Source organism: Rhincodon typus, chromosome 30 (assembly GCF_021869965.1).
Source record: "Rhincodon typus isolate 14 chromosome 30, sRhiTyp1.1, whole genome shotgun sequence".
NCBI lineage: Eukaryota > Metazoa > Chordata > Chondrichthyes > Orectolobiformes > Rhincodontidae > Rhincodon > Rhincodon typus.
In genome coordinates, this window is record NC_063361.1 from 5569244 (window position 1) to 5593003 (window position 23760).

Genomic DNA, 23760 nt, shown 5'->3' on the forward strand with positions numbered 1-23760 from the left:
TATCTCAGATTCTCATGTGAATTGAGTCAACTTTGTTCAGGTGGCAGTGCTCTTGCCTGAGTTAGATGGTTATCACCTCTCGAGACTGAAGCAGAAAATCAAGACAGATAGTTCTCCATGCAAAACTGTGGCAGCTCTACAATGCTGAGGTGCCAATATTTAGGTTAAAGTGAGAACCGTGTGTCACCTCAGTGAAAGATCATCCAGCACTGATTGATGAGGACCGAGAAACACTTCCTGATTGCCTGATCAATATTTATAGCTGAAACAGGTTATCAATTTGTTGTCATTTCTGCTTGTGAAACCTTGCTGTGCACAAGCTGAGTTCTCATGGGCTATAATAGCAATTGCACTTTGAAAAAGTACAGTACTTCATTGTCTGAGGTCGAAATAGGCACTACATAAATGCAATTTCTTTTCTCAACCAACACATATTTGTGAGATGGAATACTGCAAGCACTTTACAGACCCCATGCTTTCCAGTGCCATTTATTCATTAACTAGAAGACATTTAACAGGATGAGTTATTGCCTAGCTTTGTCTCACTTCTACTTTGCACAATCACTAGGGTGGTTTGCTTCATTGTTTCAAAGAAATAGGCAAAAATATACAAATAAAGAGGCTGTGCAGCTTTCTCATTTCATCAACACCTGGGTCTTCCTTGCAACTCGGACTGCTTGGGGATTGCTAATGTGCTGTTAGCGACCTCTTCTCTCTGAGGATTATTCTGGTTTTGCTAGGCAATAGTTCTTTTTTCCTCTCCCTTCCACCTTTTTCTCTGTAGTGTACTGAAATGTTCATCTATGAGTTTAAAAACCTCACATATAAGCAAAACAAATATTCAGACACCCTGGTTATCATTCACATTACAAAACTAAAATGAAACTAGGAACCATGCCTTCTCTTGTAATTTCGAATTAAATAATTATTCTTCCAAATTAGAGGCCAAGCTCTCAAACAATAATTATATGAACAGTCTTCCGTAGACCTGTGACCCCTGAACCTGAAATGTCACATATGCTGCAAGTGCCTCTATAAGGCAGTTTTCTTTCGAGTAACATTGAAAGCAGATTCTTGGCTTTCTGAATGGAGAAGCAGAATGCAAATACAAGGAGGTTATCATAAATCTTTACAAATCACTGTTTATACTTCAACTGGATTACTGAGGCTGTGCTGATAAGATTTAACAGAATGATTCCTGGGATGAGGGACAGCAGTTTCATGGTGAGATTATACAAGTTGGGATTGTTCTCCTTACAGCACAGAAGAAATCTATTAGAGACATTTAAAACGATGAAGAATTTGAATACAGCGAGTAATGAGCAAGTTAGCCAGTAACAGTAGATATCAATTTAAAATTAGTTGGTGGCAGAGAAGGATGCTCCAGTTGCAGCTCCTCTGCTCGTTGGTTCCTCTTCCTTTACTCCTCTTTGTAGCTTTTTTATCTTCCCTCCCCAACCTCCAACTTTTGACTGCCCTGCCCTACCTGGAAAGTGGAGTTGAGGGAGAAGGATCACGGCTGGAGCCCGAATAGGAGCTGAGCGTGTGGGCCAAGTCCTGCAGTGAAGTGAGCAGGCTGATTCGCAGGCCGAGTCCTGCAGCAGCGACAGAGTGAGCACGGGCTGGGTGCCGTGGTGGCAACAGAGAAAGCAGTGTGTCCTCATGTTCTGAGGCCAGCAGGCACAGACTCATGTTGGAGAGGGACTCGAACGTAAGTACTTATGGCCACTTCTATTATCATTCTGGACTTTTTCAACTCTGTTCCCGTGCTAAACTTTTTTTTAAACTCTGTGACAACACTTAAAGTATCTGTACATAGGTACTCTGTACTTAAGATGGTGGCAAGAGTGAAATAATAAACTTTTAACATTCGAGCGTATTTCACAACAAAGGCTAGTCTGGTTCTGATTATAAAAGAACTGAAGGGGAAGTGAAGATAAACTATATCACATGGAGGGTTAAGATCTGGAACAAATGACCTTGAGGAAATGGTGGAATCAGATTCCAAAGGAATTTTGGGATGAGCATTTGAAAATAATTAATTTGCTGGATAATGAGAAGAAACTAAGGGCATGGAAATAAACTGGATAATTCTTTCTGTGTATGGACACAGACAGTATAATAAAGAAGAGAAAGAAACATCACTATAATGCTAAAATATTGTATAAAAACACACACATCATTTGAATACCTAACTCAAAATTTTAAAAAATTGTTCACTGGATATGGGCATTACTGTTATTACCCATCCCCAATTGGCCAGAGGGCAGTTAATTGTTTCGGGTCTGGAGTCACATGTAGGCCAGACCAGAGAAGGATGGCACATTTCCTTCCCTATAGGACATTAGTGAACCAAATGAGTTTTTAGTGACAATTGACAGTGGTTTAATGGTCTTTATGACAATGACTGCTTCCAACAGCAGGGTCTATGTTGACAGGCTTCAGAATGAACCAGCTGATTTTGGCATTTAAATGGTTGCTCTAAGAGAGCTCCACAATGCTTGTGGATAGACCCTGATCATAACTCTGATCAATTTTCTCCTTGTTAGCACTCATCTAACTAGACTTCAGAACTTGGTGCTCAATGGGCTATTACCAGGGATAAACATCAAGACAAAATAAACTGCTGCCCATTGATCATCAACACGGTCAAAGACATTCTTTGACCTGTTTCAAACGTGTTGGTCTTCTAATGCAAAGAACAGTCAATAGCTCAGTGTTACAAGCTGGAACATTCTAAGCGCGAGGACTACGTGTTCAGTGATGCACTAATGCTTGGAGCAGTGGTCACAGTAGTGTGGGAAGAGCCACTGTCTGAGACCCTCCCACCAGAGTACTCTGAGGGGCTACAAACCATGGAAAGCCCCTCGGGCTGTTTGCACCAGAGAATATTCAATTTAAATTGGAAATGTATGCTGTATAAGCAGTCCCTGGATTACAAATGGATTCTGTTCCAGAGTCCATTCGCAAGTTGCAACATTGACAATGCAGGACAAAATAAAAGAACAAAAAGTATACAATAGTATGGGAAATATTCAATTGTTGGATATTTAAAATTACATTTCTGTGTGGGAATGCATTCATATGTACGAATGTTTGTAAGTCAGGAACCCTGTAATTATGACACATAATTGCTTGTGCAGTGAACTCTTAGTGATTGATAGGCATCAGGTTCCAACTGAGCCTCATGTCTTGCTATTGGCTAATATCTCACAGCAGAACCTAGTCTCTAATCATCTGAAATCTCCTTGCCATTGGGCCAAGAATGACTCTTACAGGAACATGTTCTTGTCACTGTGCAATGACCAGATCCAGTTAGGAAATCTCACCTATGGGCATCATCCACTGGCCCAAATGGAAACCTGAAATGTCAAGATGTCATGGACAACCCCAACACCATCAGCAACTGAACCAAAGGCCGAACCACAATCACAGCTTGGGAACTTGGGCACCTCGACCTCAACATTAGCACTCTAAGTGAGACCAACTAAAGGAATAAGTGGGTATGCTTTCTTCTGGATGGGCTTCATGATGCCTCACCAGTGAGCTTGTTTGCTGCCTCAGCCAGTCCCCCGTGGACAAGTGACTGGCCATCTCACCATAATTAGGAATAGCATGCGAGGTTGGAAAAGCCATTTAACTGTTGAAAACGACAATGTCTCTGGAGCAGAAAGAAACTGGTACGGTTCTGAAACACAGTACAGATACACTACTGGTATAGCTGCACAATTTCACCTCCCACAAGTGGGAAGAAGAATGCGTGTTGGATGATTCCAGGGATGTAGTGATAGTGACCACATTCACATACTCTACCTGCCATACAATCTGAAGGAGAGAATCCGGAAAAGCTGAGCACTTCCAGCCACCCCAGTTCTTTCAGAAAATCCCCACTGAAATGGAGATCCAATACTGGGTCAAGCTGCTTCAGGACTGGACTGTCTAAGAAAGAATCGCAGTGAGGTACCTCTGACTGTACTGCAAGAAATTGAATTGTATTGAACTTAATGTGATGACAATTTTGAATTGTTAAACAATTAATTTTTATAAATGTCAATAAAGCATTATGTTTTATTAAAACTGAACGTCGTCATACAGACGTACAGGGCTGTTGAGTTCCTTTCAGGGTTAGTGATTGACAGGAGGGCTGTTCTAACATTCAAGATTCAATGGTGGAAGAGGAGAAGGTGATTGAAGAGTTACTGGACCAGAGCAGTTTGAATATTTGAACAGAGTTTACATGCCAATATCAGTGGGGTTAAATAGCCCATTTTCTTGTTGCATTTTCTCTGTCAAACTCCTGGTATAGTATCCCAGGCTCTAGGTATAAAATCAATTGAGTTGCTTGATAAGTAACGTGTCAAAGGGAATGGAGGGAAGCCAGGAATTGGGATGAACAACAAAGAACTGAAAAAGCAAAATGGTGCATGAGGTCTGATGGACTTCCTATTCCTGTGTTTCTCTGCTGGAGTTTGACTGGACCATACCTTTGTTTCGCTGACAGATGTAGCCATTCTTATCTCCCGTGCAGCTCCGATCATCCCAGCGCCCAGTGAACTGTGGATGCAACGCATGCCAGATGACAGCACAGTTTACCTAGGAAAAAATAAAGCAGCTTAGTGCTCACGTTAAATTCAATCAGATACAACTTTAGAACAGAACATTATCTCTCTAGGTAAGAGGCTGGGTCACCAACCAGCAGTGTAGTCTGCAGTGACTGACCAGTTACTGGCTATACTGGCATGACCTGCATCAGCCAGGTGGCAGGGCACTGAGAAGTCAATAGTGGATCAATAACACACCTCCTGAAAGACAACTTGAAGATTGGCTTTGGCATCATCAATTGGGAAGTATGTGTGGTGGCCCGCCCATGAAGGTGAGCCCTGCTTCACCGAGGTTTTGAAATAGGACAGATGATGAAAGTCAAAGGTGCAAAAGAAAGATGAAAGCTCAAGAAAGCATGCTTTTCCCTATCACAGACCACAGACTGACCAGCTGGGCTGACTAATGACCAACTGCCAATATTGAAAGTGGATTTTACGTGTAATTTTTCTCCCCTGCTATGGGATTATGGGCAGCATGGACTGGTTGGACTGAAGCATCTGCTTCTGTGTTGTAGGACTCTATGACTGTCAGGAATGAAGGAGCACAATCATTGAATTGGACTGTGGGAGGAACCAGTGCACCCGGAGGAAACCCACACAGGCACGGGGAGAACATGCATATAGACAGTCACCCAAGGTTGGAATCGAACCCAGATCCCTGACGCTGTGAGGCAGCAGTGCTAATCACTGTGCCACTGCACCGCCCACAGTGCGGAATAGGTCATGTTGAAAATTGAAGTAAATTTATCTGTGTCAACCATGCCTCAGATGATAGTGCTCTCGCCTCTGAGTCAAAGACTGTGGGGTTTCAAATCTCATTCAAAAGACTTCTTCACATAATCCAGAAGGAAGTAACTCTTGAATTTGCTAGCTTTCAGATTAGACTTTAACGTAGGTCTCGTTTACTCTCTCAGGTGGATGTGAAAGATCTGATAATATTTTGAGAGAAAGAGCAGAGTTGCTCCAGACAATATTGATCCTTCAGCCAAATAATCTGTTTGTAGAACGTGACAGTGTGCAAACCGTCTGCTCTATTAACTACACTGCAACAGGGACTGACATTTTAAAAAAATGCTTCATTGGCTTATGAAGTACTTTGGGATGTTTTGGAGCTGTAAAAGATGCCATGTGAATGCATGGCCTCATCTTTAACAAAACGATCTTCCATTCCTTATTAGTAACTTGTACATTTTATTTCAGGTTTGTATCCTGTAAACTGAGTAGGTGTTTCCCCGTGTCCTGATTATTCTCCTATGTTTATCTAAATTTGCTTTCATATTCTCAATGTCTTCAACCATCACATTGCTGTTCTGTCTTCTTGCTCGGATACTGCACCACAGTGTTTCCAAAGTGGGAAGGGAGCCAGTGAGGGGCTCCATGTGAGATGATCAGGATAGAAGTTCTTCCATGTAACTGAAAAAGGAACACGCGAATTAGAAATGGCGTTTGCATGAATAGTTCAGGGAAGGAAAGTTTTTTTAAAAATTCTCCACAGGATGTGAGCGTTGCAGGCCAGGCTAGTATTGACTGCCCATGCTGAATTGCCATTGATGAGGTGGTGGTGAGCTGCCTAGCTCAACTGTTGCAGTCCATATGGTGGAGATACAGCCATAATGCTGCTGGGGAGTCTGAGCAAGGAGGAGGAACATTAAGTAGTCACCTGATAACATCACTCAGACATCATCTGAGCAGCAACTTACCAGTTCATTGGTTGCAGAGGACGTGTGCTGGCCTGAAGGCTCTCCCGGAGCCCAGTTGACGTATTTCAGTGGTTCCTTTTGTAGCCACTGGAAGTCCTTGTTTGTGTCATGCAGACCGATCCAGAGGTCAAAGGTGATGTTTGGAAGAATGGTTGTTATAAAAGCTGATACGAAAAACACAGATAGACCAGATGGATGATGAAGGGACACAGAAAGCACTCAATCTCAGAGGTGGACATGGCAAAGGATCTTAATATTCAAGATTACAAATGGAATGGGGGTAGTTTTGATTTTGGGTGAACGTGTGTAATGGATACCATAAATCAGGAACCCAATTATCAACTCTCCCAAATTTTATTTCAATTGAAGTCAAAATTACCCCTAATCAGTTAAGTAGCTTGAAAAGCGGATGTTGAGAAAGCAGTTTTACAGTTAATATAGGTTGATGAAATAATCTTCGAGATTACCTTGGCTGACTGAATTTAATGCTAGATAACAAGGTGTAAGCTGGATGAACACAGCAGGCCAAGCAGCATCAGAGGAGCAGGAAAGCTGATGTTTCGGATCGAGACCCTTCTTACACCTTGTTATCTCAGATTCTCCAGCATCGGCAGTTCCTACTATCTCTGAATTTAATGCTTATGTTCATTTGTGCAGCCAGTGCAAAGAGAATGGGCCTAATGGCCTTATTCTGTACCATAACAATTCTGTGACCCTGGTCTTCTCACTACACTGCTTCCCTTGATCATAGAGACAGTGGTATCCCCTGGGCAGATGCTCCATACTGAACCTGTTAGTTATTCTGCATGACATGCAGAGAGATTCCATCTCTCTCTCTATCTCGCTCCCTGTTCCAAATGGGTGATTCACTGACAGGGAAGTCTGAACAGATTCAAGCACTCTCCAGTCAGCTGTAATCACACATTGGTGTAAACTGTACAGCACCCACTTACAGTCTGCACATCTTCAAAGCAGGCTTTTGGGGTTTTGACATAGCATTCGTGGGTATGGCAAATCTTTGAATTACTAAATAGAATGCAATTCTCAGTTTTACTCTTCCAACTAAAACAAAACAATTAAACTCAGATACAAGTATGTATGTTCTTGTATCTGTATGACAGTGCGCGTATTTGTGTATTCATGTGCACATCCCGTGTGCTTGCTCATGTACTTACATAGTCTTTGTATGTTAGCATGGGCAAGCTTGTGTGTGTTCATGCATGTGTTCATGTATATGTTCATGATGGTGTTCTCTTGTGCATGTTTGCACATTTGTGTCCATGTTCATGTGTTTATATTTACACACAAGTGTACATGCTGGTTTGTGCCTACGTGTGCATGTTTACATGGTCCTGTCCAGGTCTGTACACCTTTGTGAGCATATTTGATTGTGTACATTCCTCCCCCCACTCCAAGTGTAGCCTCTACTGCAGGAACTTCTTACTGACCTATCTCAGTGGCAGAATACAATGTTGGGACACAACAGAGACCAAAATTAGATACAGTTAAACTGTGTATCCCCATCTAAGTGCTCAAAATTAAACTAAAGACAAACGGCAGGTAATGAAATGGAGTCTTGCTGTTGAACGCACACAAACTGTCAACAATCAATACCTTGCTCATAGTGATTGGAGATTGTTGCTAGCAGCCCTCCTGCTCTCTCACAAGCTGCCTTCCCTTCAATCCAGTTAACACGATCCACTTTAGAGTATCCATATATCTTGAAACACTGCAGCGAGGAGGAAGATAGGAGTTAGTGGAGAATGAAGGAAGAGGCTGCAGAGAATAAGGGAGAGGTAGAAGAATGAAGGATTTGTGCTGTCTCAAACTTTTGTATGCTTCCCTTGGAGACCAGAGTGAAGCAGTGGAGGGATTCACCTGTCACAGTCCTTAATTACACAAGTTGAGAGATTGGTTAGTCCAATATCACCGAGGGACTTTAGAGACAGGTTAGAGAGAACGACAGAAGATGCAGAAAATAAGGGAGGAAAAGAAGGGAGCTAGAAAATAAGAATTGAGAACTGAAGAAAGTAAAAGGGGAGTAGCACAGAGACCAATATTAGAGCAGAAGGGGAAAGTATAGCAAAAGCAAGAGGGAAGGGAGTGAGAAGTGGTTGGTGAACATGTTTTGCATCTTATTTTATCACTTTCTCACCTGCTGTAAAGGCATTACTTGTTATTAGGGCTTAGGTACATAGTCACTTGATGACTGTCAATTGAACATTGTTGACGTGTCAGCCCCTTGAATAACCTCAGGAAGTTCTTCCATTAGAGGGTGGGTCATTAATACCATCAGCTCCATCCTCCTCCAAGAACAGTCAACTCTCAACAGTCAACAGAGGTCAGCCCATCTCTAACCCAGGGCACTGAGCTCAGGCTTCTCCTCATCAGCATTCAGATTAAAACCAACTCATTCAGCAAAAATGAAGGATCAAACCTGGTTCTGCCAAGCCAATCCAGAATACCGTATGGTGCAGGGCTTGGTGATGAAAGGTGTCCTATAACAGGCACACTACTGGAAAGTACTATCACACACTGACCTGCCCAAATCTACATACTTGCTTAAGATCAAAACGTACACTGAACTTCATACAAGAGAAATGATTAGCTCAGCAGGTCAGTCAGCACCCTTCAACGTTGCCATTTCCAAATCCCACCCCCAGTTCGAACTCCCTCCTTGGGACTGCTCCAGGATCTGAGAGGATAACTTGACCACTTACTGGGACACTGTCATTACTAGAGTTGCAGTGTCCAGGCAGCTCAGCAAGTGAGTGAGATGGCTCATCCTTTGAGATCGTGTTAGAGACTTACACATTTAAAAACTTAATGTTTGGGAAACTAGGGGAAATCACTGGGGCATTTAACGTGGGGAGACTATTGAGTTGTTGTGCTGCAACTGCTGTATGGTTGTGGTTCACCTGGAGACACATTCATGATTCACCCAGATACTGGAGAGTCTATACGCCTTCCAATCGGACGCCAGGACACCAGGATGATGGGCTTCCAAGGTGACCAATAGGGGGACTACAGGAGTAGTGCCTTGGGAAATGGGAGATCACGTGATGAACGCTCCAGGAAGCTGTCCAAACAGAGTTGGCAACCTGAGGTAGGGGCAAATCTGAAGGCAACACCCAGTGTTCCCTCTAGGCAGCACAGCCATGCAGCTGATGAAGGGCTTCCACTTCTAGAAGCCACTGCCACGCTCAGACCTCAAAGTCCAGGCAGCAGCAGAAAAAAAAATTACAGGGAATGTTGGCAAAAGCCCATCCTCTGAGAAAGTGATTGACAGTTAAATCAAAATGGCAGCTAAATATGCAAAAAAGCCTTTTGTTGCAGACACACTTTCAACACAAATCATTTACAGTGTGGTAAATATAAACATGACTGTGGGAAATCATGAGCTGTTAGATCTGAAATGAACATTGCTAAAGATCTTGCAAGCCAGCAGTGGGAGAACGTGTTACCTCATTAAGTGACATGTTTACACCAGTAATAAATCAGAAAACGCTGGAAATACACAGCTATTCATTTAACATGGAATCATCAAGATGGTTACAGATTTCTAGCATTCACAGAATTTTATTTTAGTATTTCTGGAAGAAGGCACATCTATTGAAACAAATTTTCTTGTTCTCATTAATTCAGATCAATTCGCAAGAATACCAATTCAGGGGAAAAACCAATATTTTTACTGCATGAGAGTACTGTTTGGTTGGCAAGTAGACTCTGGCCTCTACCAATCACAGTACACTTTCTCACCAATCAGCACTCTCCTCTCATGCAGTATAAACGTCGGTTTATCCCTGAAGTGGTATTCTTGCAAATGTCCTGATGAGTGCCGACAAAAATCTTTGACAAATTGTGTACTTTTTCAGCAAAATGCAACTGATGTACTACCAAACGATTATTTGAATATTAGTTTATCCAAGCTTTATTTGAAAAAGCAGACAAACTTTTGTCTGTGGCTACAGAGTTGCATCTTACACTCAATACTAATACAGAAGAACAATTTCACTCCACCTAAACAAAAAGCCTCGATCATCATTGACTTAGCTGGTTGCAGCTAGGATCCCAACACAGAATGATATAAAGCATCACAGGATTGGGTCAGGCGCTGATTGCAAGTGAGCACTTATTACAGAGTTACACCTCTCTTTGGGTCAGTACTTTCAATGCATCACTAAAAAACAGAACTGGCTATGTGTATGAATGATAATACCTTGCTTGCAAATGGGGTCCACCCCCTTGGACAACCCCCGGAGTGTGCAGACGGTGGAGATGGTAAAGGAGGCTTCACCATGGAGCTGTTTGTCCGTTTACAAATGTACTGCAGGTCATTCAGGCATCTCTGGTCACCCCACACTTCTGAAATGAAAATTGAAACATGTATGTGAGAGAGGAGGGATGGAGGTGAGAAAAAACAATGCAAGGAACAAGACAGAATCAGCGCAAGAGGAAAGCAAAGGACAGAGTGAGTGAGAAAGAGAAAATAGAATCACAGAATCTTATAGCACAGAAGTTGGCTATTCAGCTCATCCTGCCAATACCAGCTCTTTGAAATAGTTGTCCAAATAATCTACTACAGAAAACAAAAGGAAGAGAGAATGAAAACTTATAAGAAATTGAAGTTAAAGAATAAGTGAGAGAATAAGAGAATGAGAAAGTGAATGAGAAAACATGAGAAACTGAGAGACAGAATCTCTGTGACTCCGTTTAAAATCATGAATCATATCGAAATACAACAGCAGTTCAAGAATGCAGCAGACTGTGACCTTCTCATGGGCAATTAGGGATAGGTAATAAATGTTAATAAATTCTTTCCTAACCAGTGATGGTCACATCCCACGAATGAATTAAACAAAAACATGAAATTTGAAGCATAAAAGTTTTAGAAGATTATTATGTACCGAAGATTTTGTACCTAGGTATTTTTGTGTCCAAGATGGCACTGGGAATGATGACGTTATATACTTTTCATTGTACACCTGTATCCCTGTACATGAGTATACGTGATAATAAAACCTAATTCTGATTCTATTATTTGGAAGTCACATTTGTAATGAGTTTAAAGAGCTAATGAAAATCATTTGGCAATTTCAGATATCATGTGCGCCTGTGATGAAAATGACGTCTAATCCTTACAGAAAAAGCCTTTTATGAAGAGGGTGAAAAAATTATGAAACCTTTGATAGTAATTTCACTGTCACTTCCAGTTTTCCACTTTGTGAAAAAGCACTGACTCCTCATTAACCTTTATATTCGGTCTACTTCCCCCCCAGGTGTAATGAATATGTCATGGTGTTCATTGCAGTCAAGTGCCTATAGCCATACTAGTCTGAAACTGCCTGATCTCATCTGATCTTGGAAGCTATGTGGACTCAGGACTGTTTAGAACTTGGTGGGAGACTGCCTAGGAATACCAGGTACCATAGGTAGGGCCCTCTTGTGGTGCAATAGTAACATCCCTATCCCTGGACCAGGGGACCTGGGTTCAAGTACCACTTGTTCCAGAGGTGTGTAATAACATCTGAATGGGTTGATTAGGAAAAATAGGTTAATTAAAAAAAACTACAATCCAGTTGAATCGAGAGTTTTTTCCTTTCTTGAGGGATGGAGGGGTTTCAGTGAACGTGGAGAGACTGTGAAGGCTGGTGTTGTTCTCGTTAGAGCAGGGAAGATTAGGAAAGAGACTTAACAGACGTGGCCCAAACCATGTGGTTTTGACAGGCCAAGTAAGTAGAAACTGCACTGGCGAAAGGGTCAGTAATCAGAAGGGACAGAATTAAGGTGTTTGTCAAACAAATCAGAGGGGAGTTCAGAGAATATTTCTTTTGTGGAATGAGTTGCTGTGATCTGTAACGAGCTGCCTGATAGGGTAGAAGGGAACTGGATTCAAAGTAACATTAAATGCTTAAGAGGAAAAAATGCAGGTGTTTGGGAAGAAAGTGCAGATGCACAGGAGTAATTAGATCAGCCAACTACCAAAGAGTTGACATGGGTAGTGTGGGCTGATTGGCCTCCATTTGAATCGTTCTATGATGGTGAAATTGTTACTCCAGCTAAACTGATTATTTGATTATTTTCACAATCTTGCCTGTGGGACCCTGCCCTGCACAAATCAAGTTTAGAATTTCCTACATTGAATGAGTGACTGCACTTTTAAAGTGTTCATTTACTGGGCAAGTGCTTTGAGATGTTCTACAAGTTCTTCATTTCAAATGATGGCTTCCTGTGCGGCACAAGAGATAGACAGCTGGGTGTGAGTGAGTTTTCCATAAATATGTTTACCATTACTGAATCAAATCATCTTCTGGGATTTGACCATCATTCTGGGTCAAGCTCACCTTGATAAGGGATAGCAATGTGATCCTAAGCGGAGGCTAGCTCTGGGAGTAGGTGTGATATGTCTCTGTCCTCAATTACTTTACACATGGTAATTGGCACACTCTGTGCTAAAACAGTAGTGAACCACGACAGGTCATGGTGTCTGATCAAGATCTTAGCACTGGCAGCAATCAGCAGCTTCTGATCAGCTGCAGGTTTTCAGGAATTAGTAAATCAAATCATTGACACCTTCTACTACAGCATCCACTAACCAAAAGGTTTCTCATTGCCCAATCGATAGTGGTTTCACAATTACCAGCTCCAGATTATATACCATAAAGGTGAAATCTTTGGAATCAAACCAAAAATATACAGCTCAAGCTGTTGCTTTGCTCTTGTATGACTTTGGACAATATTTTTCTTCAGGCTGACATGATGGGCAAATGTTACTCAGGCCCACAGATAATCTTCAAGAGCAAGAACTTTGGCTGAATTCTCTCTGTCTTTAACTCACAGTCTCCAATGCTAATTATAGCAACTTAACCGCTGAGATCAGCAAACCCAGTCCAGGCTGAGGGATCAAACCAGACACATAAACATATGGATGATAATGGAATAGTTTAGGTTAGATGGGCTTCAGATTGGTTTCACAGGTCGGCGCAACATCGAGGGCCAAAGGGCCTGTACTGCGCTGTAATGTTCTATGTTCTATGTTCTACGTATAAAACTCAGCCCCACGCCAGGCAATGGATTTACAAACTAGCCACTGGTGTAGCTCAGTTTGGTGAAGAACCCCAGTGAAAAGTTATGATAAGGCTTTGATAAAGATGTTGTAAGAGGTCATCCTCTCTCTAAACCCAAAGAATATAAGACACTGGTGATGCCACAACTGGAGTATTGTGTGCAGTTCTGGTCACCACATTACAGGAAGGATGTAACTGATCTGGCAAGAGTGCAGAGAAGATTTACCAGAATGTAGCCAGGGCTGGAGAACCGTAGCTATGAGGAGAGACTAGAGTGATTGGGGTTGCTTTCCTTGGAACAGAGAAGGCTGAAGGCTGACATGATTAAGGTATACAAAATTGTGAGGCATAGAGACTGAGTAGACAAGAAGAACTTGTTTCTCTTAGCGGACAGTTCAAAAACCAGGGGTCGTAGATTCAAGCTAAGTGGTGGAAGGATTAGCGGGGACGTGAGGAAAAAACCTTTTACACAGAGGGCGATGGATGTCTGGAATTCACTGCCTTCATTGGTGTTCTAATTATACAGCACAGGGGGCCATTTGGCCCATCATGCCTGTGCTGCTCTTTGACAGAGTTGTCCAGTAATTCGCATTCTCTGTTAATTCCCCATTGAGCTGCAAAGATTTCCCCTTTCTAAGTATTTTTGGAGTTCCCATTTGAACGTTATTATTGAATCTGGTCCAGCACTCTTTCAGACCTTGCTTACCAAATCATCATAACATGCTGTATTAAAAAGAGAACACCTGTCCCCTGACACATTCATTATTGTTATTTTTTTAATGCCAGGACAGGTTTAAGCCTCCAAAGTATCGTGCTTGAGAAGCTGGAACGTATTGGGATATATCTAGCCCATAAGGATAATTTCCTTGTAGCTCTTACCTTTACTGGGCGACAGGTAGACACATTTTCTGTCTCTAGAAATTGGTCGCGGCTTCCCTGAGGCCCAGGAGACAAAATTCAGAATCGAACCATCAGACCACCTGGAACACACAACATGATCAGGGACATCACCACTGCACAGAATCATGATGTTAACTAAAATCCTTTTCAGCCTCAGTAAGTGACAATTGACAACTATGTGGATGTATCACAAAGACGAGATTTTGATTGGGGATATAATTCCTCAACGTCAAAAAGCCTGTTCCCCCTTGCCACCCAGGTTTATGGATGTTGGTCGTTTCTGTCAATCACTTGTAGAATTGCAAACCAGCAAAAATTTTGTTCTTTTTTGTTATTGGTGCAATTACTGCCCATCCCTAGTTGTCCTTGAAGAAGGTGGTGTTGAGTTGCCTTCTTCAATTGCTGCAGTCCATTTGGCACACCTACACCCACAATACAATTAGGGAAGGAGTTCCAGGATTTTGAGCTAATGACAGTGAAGGCCTAAGTCAAAGTCAGTTCAACCCAAATTCATTTCATTTGCACCTTTCTGTACTGGTTTGATACAAGAGAGCAGCTTGCTATGCCACTAAAGAGACAGCTACATTACTGTAGGTCTAAGGTCACATGTAGACCAGAACAGATAAGGAATGCAGATTTCTTTCTCTAAATGACTTTAGGGAACATGATAACAAAACAATGAACTGTGGATGCTGGAAATATGAAACTCAAAAAAAACTAATGTATAAACTCAGCATGTCTGGCAGGATCTGTGGAGAGAAAGCAGAATTAATATTTTCAAGTCTAGTGACCCTTCTTCAGTTAATGTGATATGTTTTTATGATGATCAATAAAGATTTCATAGTAATTCCACATTCAGTAATTCAACTTAAATTCCACCAGGCACCATCGTGGGATTTGAACCTGTGTCTCTAGAACCATTAACCTGGGCCTGTACATTGCTAGCCAAATGACATTATGTCGATATTTCCTCAATCTGTATATTCAAGAGTATTGGGGAAAAGGATGGCAAAGAGGAATTTAAAGTAAAGGCAGCAAGAGTGTGACTTACTACCTCATGAAATAGTTGAGGTGAATAGCATAGATACATTTAAGAGGGAACTAGATGTCTACTTGAGGAAGAAAGGAATTGTAGAATATGTTGATAGGATGAGATGAATAAAGATGGGAGGAGGGTTGTGTGGAGAATTAACAATGGCATGGATTAGTTGGGTAAAATGACCTGTTTCTGTTCTATACATTCCATGTGGTAAACAAGTGAGCAGTGTGGGAAAAGTCAGAAATGGGAAAATAAGACTAAACAACCGAGTAAAATGACGAAGAGAAGAGAGATTAATGAACAAAATGGAGGTTTGCTATTACAAAATCAATAATGAAATATAACAGAATAAGTCAAGAAATTCAAGATGCAGAATGCACGTAGAGGCATAGAATAGTATGCACAGGAACATTCTCTTTGGTCCAACTCATCTGTGCTGGCCAGATATCCTAAATTAATCTAGTCCCATTTGGAGCATTTGGTCCATATCCATCTAAACCATTCCTATTCATATACCCATCCAGATGTCTTTTACATGTTGTAATTGTACCAGCCTCCACCACTTCCTCTGGCAGCTCATTTCATACACGCACCATCCTCTGCGTGAAAAACTTGCCCCTTAGGTCCCTTTTGAATCTTTTCCCATCTCACCTTAACCCTATGCCCTCTAGTTTCGGACTTCCCCATCCCAGGGAAAAGACCTTAGCTATTCACCCTAGCTATGCCCCTCATGATTTTATAAACATCTATAAAGGTCACCCCTCAGCCTCCGACATTCCAGGGAAAATGGCCTCTCCCTACAGCTCAAATCCTCCAACCCTAGCAATGTCCTTGTAAATCTTTTCCGAACCCTTTCAACTTTCACAACATCCTTCCTATAGCAGGGGGACCAGGATTGCACACAGTATTCCAAAAGTGTCCTGTACTGCCGCCACATGACCTCCCAACTCCTATACTCAATGCGCTGACCAATAAAGCAAGCACATCAAATGCCACCTTCACCTTCCTGTGTACATGCTTTCAAAGGAACTATGAACTTGCACTCCATGTTGTGACAGGATTCCACACTGTACAAGGATAAATACCACAAACCTGAATCGTCCGTCATTCTCATTGGTGTGAAGGCCAATCCACCAAAACTGGTCTTGAAACCGGGAAAGCTAAAAAAGAAGTGACCAAGTTAGTCATTCATTTTGCTGTAGGTATCACTATTTTAATTCAGTCTTGAGAGGTGTGTATTGTTCCTAGGTGACCTTCAGGAGATGGTAGTGAGCCACCTCCTTGATCTGCTGCAGTCTACAGGGAGAATGTTTTTGGACAACATCTGTGCAAAACCACTGGAGCTCAGTCTAAGAAGTGGAGGAGTGCAGTATCATTTCTTAGTGCAGGGTGTCTGCAGTCAGAGTCATCAAGTCATACACCATGGAGACAGAGCCTTCAGTCCAAGTTGAACATAATCCTAAACTAAACTAGTCTCACCCTGCCTGCTCCTGGCCCATATCCCACCAAACATTTCCTATTCACGTACTTATCCAAATGTATTTTAAACGTTGTAACTATACCTACACTCACCACTTTCTCAGGACGTTCATTCCACACATGAACCATCCTCCGTGTAAACAATTTGCCTCTCAAATCTTTTCTAAATCTCTCTCCTCTCACCTTAAAAACGTGCCCCCTCGTCTTGAAATCTCCCAGCCTAAGGAAAAGACAACTACTATTAACCCTATCCAAACCCCTCATTTTTTTAAATATAAACTTCTATAACCTCCTATGCTCCAGTGAAAAAATTTGCAGCATATTCAGCCTTTCTTTATAACTCAAACTTTCCACACCTGGCAACATCCTGGTAAATCTCTTCTGAAACCTCTCCACTTTATTAATATCTTTCCTATAACAGGGCGACCAGAACTGGACACAGCATTCCAGAAGAGTCCTCACCAATGTCCTGTACAACTTCAGCATGACATTCTCAACTCCTATGCTCAAAGGACTAAGCAACGGAGACAAGGTGGCTAAACGCGCTTCTAACCACCCTGTCTATGTGTGAAGAAAACTTCAAAGAATTATGTAACTGAACCCTTAGATTCTTCTGTTCTACAACACTACCCAAGGTCCTACTATTAATTGTATTAGCCCTACCCTTGTTTGTTGTACCAAAATGCAATACCTTGCATTTATGCAAATTAAGTTCCATCTGCCACTTCTCAGTCCATTGACCCAATTGATTAAGATCTCTTTGTAATCTTAGAAAACCTTCTTCACTGTCTACTATGCCACAAATTTTGGTGCTGTCCGCAAACTTACTAATCATACCTTCTATATTATCATCCAAATAATTTATATGAATTACAAAAGACGGCACAGAACCAATCCCTATAGAACACCACTGGCCTCCAATCTGGAAAGCAACCCTCCACCACCACTCTCTGTCTCCTGCCATTAAGCCAATTATGTATCCAATTGGAAAGCTCACCCTGAATCCCATGTGACCTAACTTTACTAATTAGTCTACCATGTGGAACCTTGTCAAAGGCTCTCATCAATCTTTTTGGTAACTTTCTCAAAAAAGTCAATCAAGTTTGTGAGACACAATTTTCCTCACTCAAAACCATGTTGACTATCCCTAATCAATTTTTGCCTTTCTAAATGTCCATAAATCCTATCTTTTAAAATCATCTCCAATAATTTACCCTTGACCAAAGTCAGACCCACAGGTCTATAGTTCCCCGGTTTCTCCTTACAACCTTTCTAAAACAAAGGTACAACATTAGCCACCCTCTAGTCAACAGGCACCTCACCAGTAGTTATAGATGATGCAAATATTTCCGCAAAGGGTCTCGCAATTTCCTCCCTTACGTCCCACAATGTTCTGGGATACATTAGATCAGTCCTACCTTCTGTAGAGTTTGTCCCAGGAAGGTCAGCTCCTCCTGACTGTGAATGGAGGCCAGTTCCGCTTTGAACCAGGTACAGATTCTCTGGGCTTGGGGCCAGGTGGAGAGATGCTCAAAGAACTTGTATTCAGCATCCTGGAACTGGAACCACTGGTTGCTTGCAGCGTCTGGGAAGAGACGGCATTGATTCAGTTTGCATCAGCCATGTAATCCAAAACAAAATGTACTCTGAAGATCACCAAGACGAAACTGAAAACAGAAAATGCTGGAAATACTCAATGAATTAGGCAACATGCGAGAAAAGTAAAGGAGAGTTAACATCTCAGGTCATCAGAGAAGTTCAGTAGGGGCATGGAAATATCACTAGCTGCAAATTCCCCTCCACATCATATACCATCCCAACTTGGAACTTTATCCCCATTCCTTCACGTTGCTGGTTCAAAAAGCTTCGATTAATTTCTGAGGTTATAATAGGTTATCCTTTCTGTGATCCATTTTTCCCCATATCTATATGTTTACTTGGACAAGATTAAGAAATGTAAAGAGGGATAAAGATTACTTTATTGAGACTATAAAAGGCAGTGTCTGACTGGTACTCTATAAGGTTGGCATTAATGGTAGATTTTTGAAAGCAGATTTCTGAATGCGTGTTTTTTTTCTAGGAGCATCTCAAGACTTGTAACTGTCACTATATGGTTCTTTGATTCAGTACACCGTATAAACTGGGTAAATGTAGGGAACATGGATAAGACCTTTCAAATATACCTTTCAAAATGTTCCCAAAGCACAACTATGGTTCATGGCTCCTCCGAGGGGCCATGAACCCAACATCCTCAAGAAGCAAGCGAGTTTCCATGGTACAAGGTGCCTAACTCTCCAGGCGAGGAATGCAAGATGTGAGCTTGTTAGCTGCATCCTTTTCCTGCACTAGAGGTGGAATTCTAACTATCATTTTTAATGGCCTCTGGAATCAGCTCATCTCTGAAAATCTGGCCATGTCTTTCAGTCCTGTCTATTTCATTCCAGAACCATCAACTCCCCTCTCTTCCCCCATCCATACTCCGTCTCCCCACTCCAGCCCAGTCAGTGTCTGAGATGGAACCACATCATTTGCAACCTTGACAGACAATTTGGCTCTGAGCTAAACTTATAATCACATATGCTTTCCATCACCAAACTACCTACTTCCGCCTCCACAAAGCAGCCAGGTCTCTGCCCCAACTCATGGATTTGTTGCTAAAATTCTCTTTAGGTCTTTATTACAGTGCCTCGACACTTGACAATTGCAGTGTTCTCCATGGCTAGCTGGTTTCCCAGCTTCCCCTATCTTTAAATTTGAGCTCATCCAAATATGTATCCTAAGACTAATCTGCCCATCCTCCTGTGCTCCCTGATCTAAATTGATTCCTGCTGTGACACTGGAGGCATTTTAAAATACTCATCTTTTTTCTCAAATCCCTCAATGCCTTCACTTAACCTAATCCACCCAAAGACTATAATTGTCCGAGAACGCTGCACTCCACCAAGTTTAGCCTCCTCCCGCCTACATCCATACCTCAGCCAGGACGCAAGTCCCAATTTAGTGTGACACACTGTAGACACATACATTCTTTATGGTTGATTGGTTCAAATTTTGTAGCGATTTTACAGCTACAAATTAGAACTGAACAGCCAGGAATATGAACCTCAATGAATGAAGTTGAAAAGCTGAAGTCAGAAATCATTAAGGACAGATGACTATTCCATAACAAACAGGAGAATGCAACAAATGAAGATAAAACACATGAATTGAATGCATCAATACATTTTGAAGGTATTTTTGACAGTCATCAAACTGCGTATCTCTTTCTGTGAATGAAGTCGGTAAAGTAATAAATAAAAATTTAGCTGAAGCTAGATTAGCAGGAAAGGAACAGGCCTGTATGGCCTACTTCAGTTCCTATGTTCCTATTACAATATTTCTCTGTTGCTATTTCACACTGTGATAAAACACAACGTACCTTCAGTGTCCTCTGGTTCCTTCATAACAGCTCCTATGGGACAAAGGAAGAATTGATTAGAACAGTGTAAGTTCCCAAGACTGTTTGGCCTATGTTTTGCACTATCAGCAGGAGTTTACAAAGGCAATGTGTGTGCTATTGGCCACAGCCACTGCTACAGTGTGTGCTAGAATGAAAGAGTGCCAGTACTCTGTGTGCCAGGATCTACATGTCAGATTTGGCACACAGCATGTGCCACATCAATCTCTGGAACAGCAACAGACAAAAAAAAACAGAACTAGTTTGGAATTGGAGTAGAAAAGCTAGAGTGACGTGGTTTGACTGGACCTCCAGGGACCAGGTCACTGGGTCACCAGGTTCTACCTGAGGGACAGGTGATTAATGGAGTAATGAAGGAAGTCTAACTCTCAATGAGTTTAAAGAGAGGTAGACACACAGGTGAAGTGCTTTATCTCTCCTTTCATTTCATTTTGTTTAAGGCCCCTCCCTTGCTCCCCGCCTCTTCCTCACATTTGATGGCCTGCATTTGCCTTTAATGGGCTTTGCATGTACATAAATCAATTGGAAAACATGGGTGATTTATTGATGGTGGTTGGATGGAAAAATACGGTTGTGACTTGATGATTGGCAGGGGGAGGGGTGAACAAAAACTGTTCAGTTATGTATAAGAGCACTTTGGATATAAAAAAAAATGAAGGCAGTCTGGAGAAAATGTGTTATTTCACTGTGATGGAAGATGAGCAACAGGTGACTTCATCAGAAGACGCAGAGTAACAGGAAACTTGCATTTATCTTTATATTATTGCCTCAGCTTCCTCCAAAAATATTCCACTTCCAAGGAATTAAGTTGGAGTGCAGAGGTTGTTATCATTTTATGCAAGTAAAAGGGGCTTTCCACATCTGTATTTGTTGTGGTGCTGAGTTACCTGAGGTTTGACTGAAATGTGCTGAAAATCTGTTGTTCCCCTGTCCACTGCAGGAGGTTGTTAGATTCTGTTTGTAGCTTCAGTTAACGTCAAGCTTACCACAAGTTTCTGCTAAGGCCTAAATCAAACAAGGGTCAGGCTCCTGATTATCAAACTTCATCAAAATGCTTAAATGACTTAATCTATTTACTACAATGGTACTAATTATGTGGAGACACCAAAGAAGCTGGCACAGAAGGTAGCAAAAAATCAACATGTTCAGACCTATATTCTAGGGAGAGTAGAACTTGAATCCAAACCTTGATGGTCTAGATAAAAACAGAAAGAACTGTGGATGCTGTAAATCAGGAACAAAAACAGAAGTTGTTGGAAAAGCTCAGCAGGTCTGGCAGCATCTGTGAAGGAGAAAAGAGTTAACGTTTCCGGTCCGGTGACCCTTCCTCAGAGTTAGGGATGCTACTCCTGCAGGATAAGGCACTTGCAGAGAAGGTTAAGGGAAGATTTAGTGAAGATGTTTAAAATGATGAGGAGTTTTAATAGAGTCAATAAGGACAAACTGTTTCCACTGTAAGGAGGGTCAGTAATGAGCAGAAACAGATTTAAGATAATTGGCAAAATAAGTAGGGAGGGGATTAAGGAAGATTATTGTGATTTAGAAAATATTGCCTAAAGGATGGAAAATGAATCAAGAGCATAAATGCTTGAAAAGGAAATAGTGCAAAACGTTGGAAAGAACCAGGATTGTGAAACTAAATGGATAGCACTCTCATAGAGCTATCCCAGGCATGACAGACCAAAGGTTTGCGTCCAGTGTTGTATTATTCTACAACCTTCTGGCTGGACTTTTATGAGACCTGGTGGGAATGTGAAGTTGGAACCAGAAACGAGAGAGAAAGTCTCCCCTCTCTGATTCCCATTAAGATCTCACATCAGCCAACCAATTAATGGCTAGAGTTGGCTTCAAGGCAATGTCTACATCATCACCCGATGTGGAAGGAGCTGCTGACACCATCTTTGAAGGCCACCAGAATGTCCTTTGCTGTAGCAATCATCCCGGCACCCATCCTCCAATTTCAGACCTGCAAGATTCTAGCAAACCCCCTCCACTATCCTCAGAGGAATTCCACTGAAGAAATACAGATGTGGGTATGGCAGAAGCAGCATCCTGGGTGGCTGCACAATTCAGTGACAGTTCTCTGCATGTTGCTCTGGTGTGGTGGAGAAAGGGAAGAGACATCCACAGCTAGCCATGCAAAACTGGTTGTGATCACAGCAGTTGTAGCAGCTTCCAGCGAGCCTGACTGGAGAACCACAACAATGTTAACAACCTCTGCCGCTCTGCAGGATGGGTGTCACGTGTCCCCTAGGATACCAGCCAATTCACAAGTGTAGTGGGATAAGAAAGGCTACCATGTCAGTGGAAATGAGCGGAGATAGCTACATTTCCTTGGAAGGAATGGAACAAGCTCCATCAAGGGAGGCAGGCCTGACACTGTTGACCCATGCAAGGTGGCTGCATCATGGCCAATGCCACATGCATGTGACTAAGCAGACATATGGCGATAGGCACAGTATACGGTGATAAGACAGAATCACCGAATCTCTACAGTATGGAAATAGGCCATTCGGCCCAACAGGTTTTTTTTTACTCACTTACAGGATGAGGGCATCACTGGCTAGGGCAGCATTTATTGCCCATCCCTAATTGCCCAGAGGGCAGTTAAGAGTCAACCACATTGCTGTGGGTCTGGAGTCACGTGTAAGCCAGACCAGGTAAAGATGGCAGTTTCCTTCCCTAAAGGACATTAGTGAACCAGGTGGGTTTTTTCGACAATCGACAATGGATTCACGGTCATCATTAGATTCTTAATTTCAGATATTTATTGAATTCAAATTCCACCATCTGCCGTGGTAGGATTTGAACCCGGGTCCCCAGAACATTATCTGGGCCTCTGGATTAACAGTCCAGCAATAATACCACTAGGCCATTGCCTCCCTTTAAAGTCCACACCGCTCCCCCCCCCGAAGAGCATACCACCCAGACCCATACCTCTACCCCTACCCCTGCCCCTGCAGTTCCCACGTCTATCCCACCTAACCTAAACATCCCTGGACACTATGGGCATCTTAGCACAGCCAATCCACCTAGCGTGCACATCTTTGGACTGTGGGAGGAAACCGGAGCACCCGGAGGAAACCCACGCAGACACGGGGAGAACATGCAAACTCCACACAGACAGCTGGCCGAAGGTGCCAGAAGTGAAGACGTTCAAGGATGAAGTGACTTTGATGGCCACTGGCAGGGCAGGCCACTAGTGTGGCAAGGTCCTTGGCACAAGATCACGGAAATTACTGACCACCTGCCCGGAGAGTCTGCGGTACTGGCTGTTGGTCATCTCCAGGTAGCTTCACCTCTGTAAGTGGATCCTGTGTTGAGAGTTTGGCCTCCTGCCCTCTTTCTATCCGATGCCCTCCTCCTCTCCCATCTCCTTGCCACTTGTGTAGCACCCAGGTGTCTCAATCCCAGTAGCATAGTTCTCGTTTACCTTGCTGACCCTCTTATGGGGCTGTGGGGATGATCTGGGGCTGCCACAGCAGGCTCCCCACTCAATAGCTAGGAAGTCTTTCCA

The 23760-nt window shown here is 42.4% G+C and overlaps 1 protein-coding gene across 1 annotated transcript in view; it reads right to left on the minus strand.

Annotated features, from left to right (window-relative positions):
* Positions 1-23760, minus strand: part of mrc2 (mannose receptor, C type 2) — a 225423-nt gene that overhangs the window by 33401 nt on the left and 168262 nt on the right. The window contains exons 16-23 of the mRNA XM_048614718.1: positions 20205-20237; positions 18205-18371; positions 16400-16467; positions 14248-14348; positions 10521-10666; positions 7916-8030; positions 6302-6465; positions 4485-4593 (exon numbers count right to left, since the gene is read on the minus strand). Coding sequence (XP_048470675.1) covers positions 4485-4593; positions 6302-6465; positions 7916-8030; positions 10521-10666; positions 14248-14348; positions 16400-16467; positions 18205-18371; positions 20205-20237 — 903 coding nt within the window. The remainder of the gene's footprint in view (positions 1-4484; positions 4594-6301; positions 6466-7915; positions 8031-10520; positions 10667-14247; positions 14349-16399; positions 16468-18204; positions 18372-20204; positions 20238-23760) is intronic.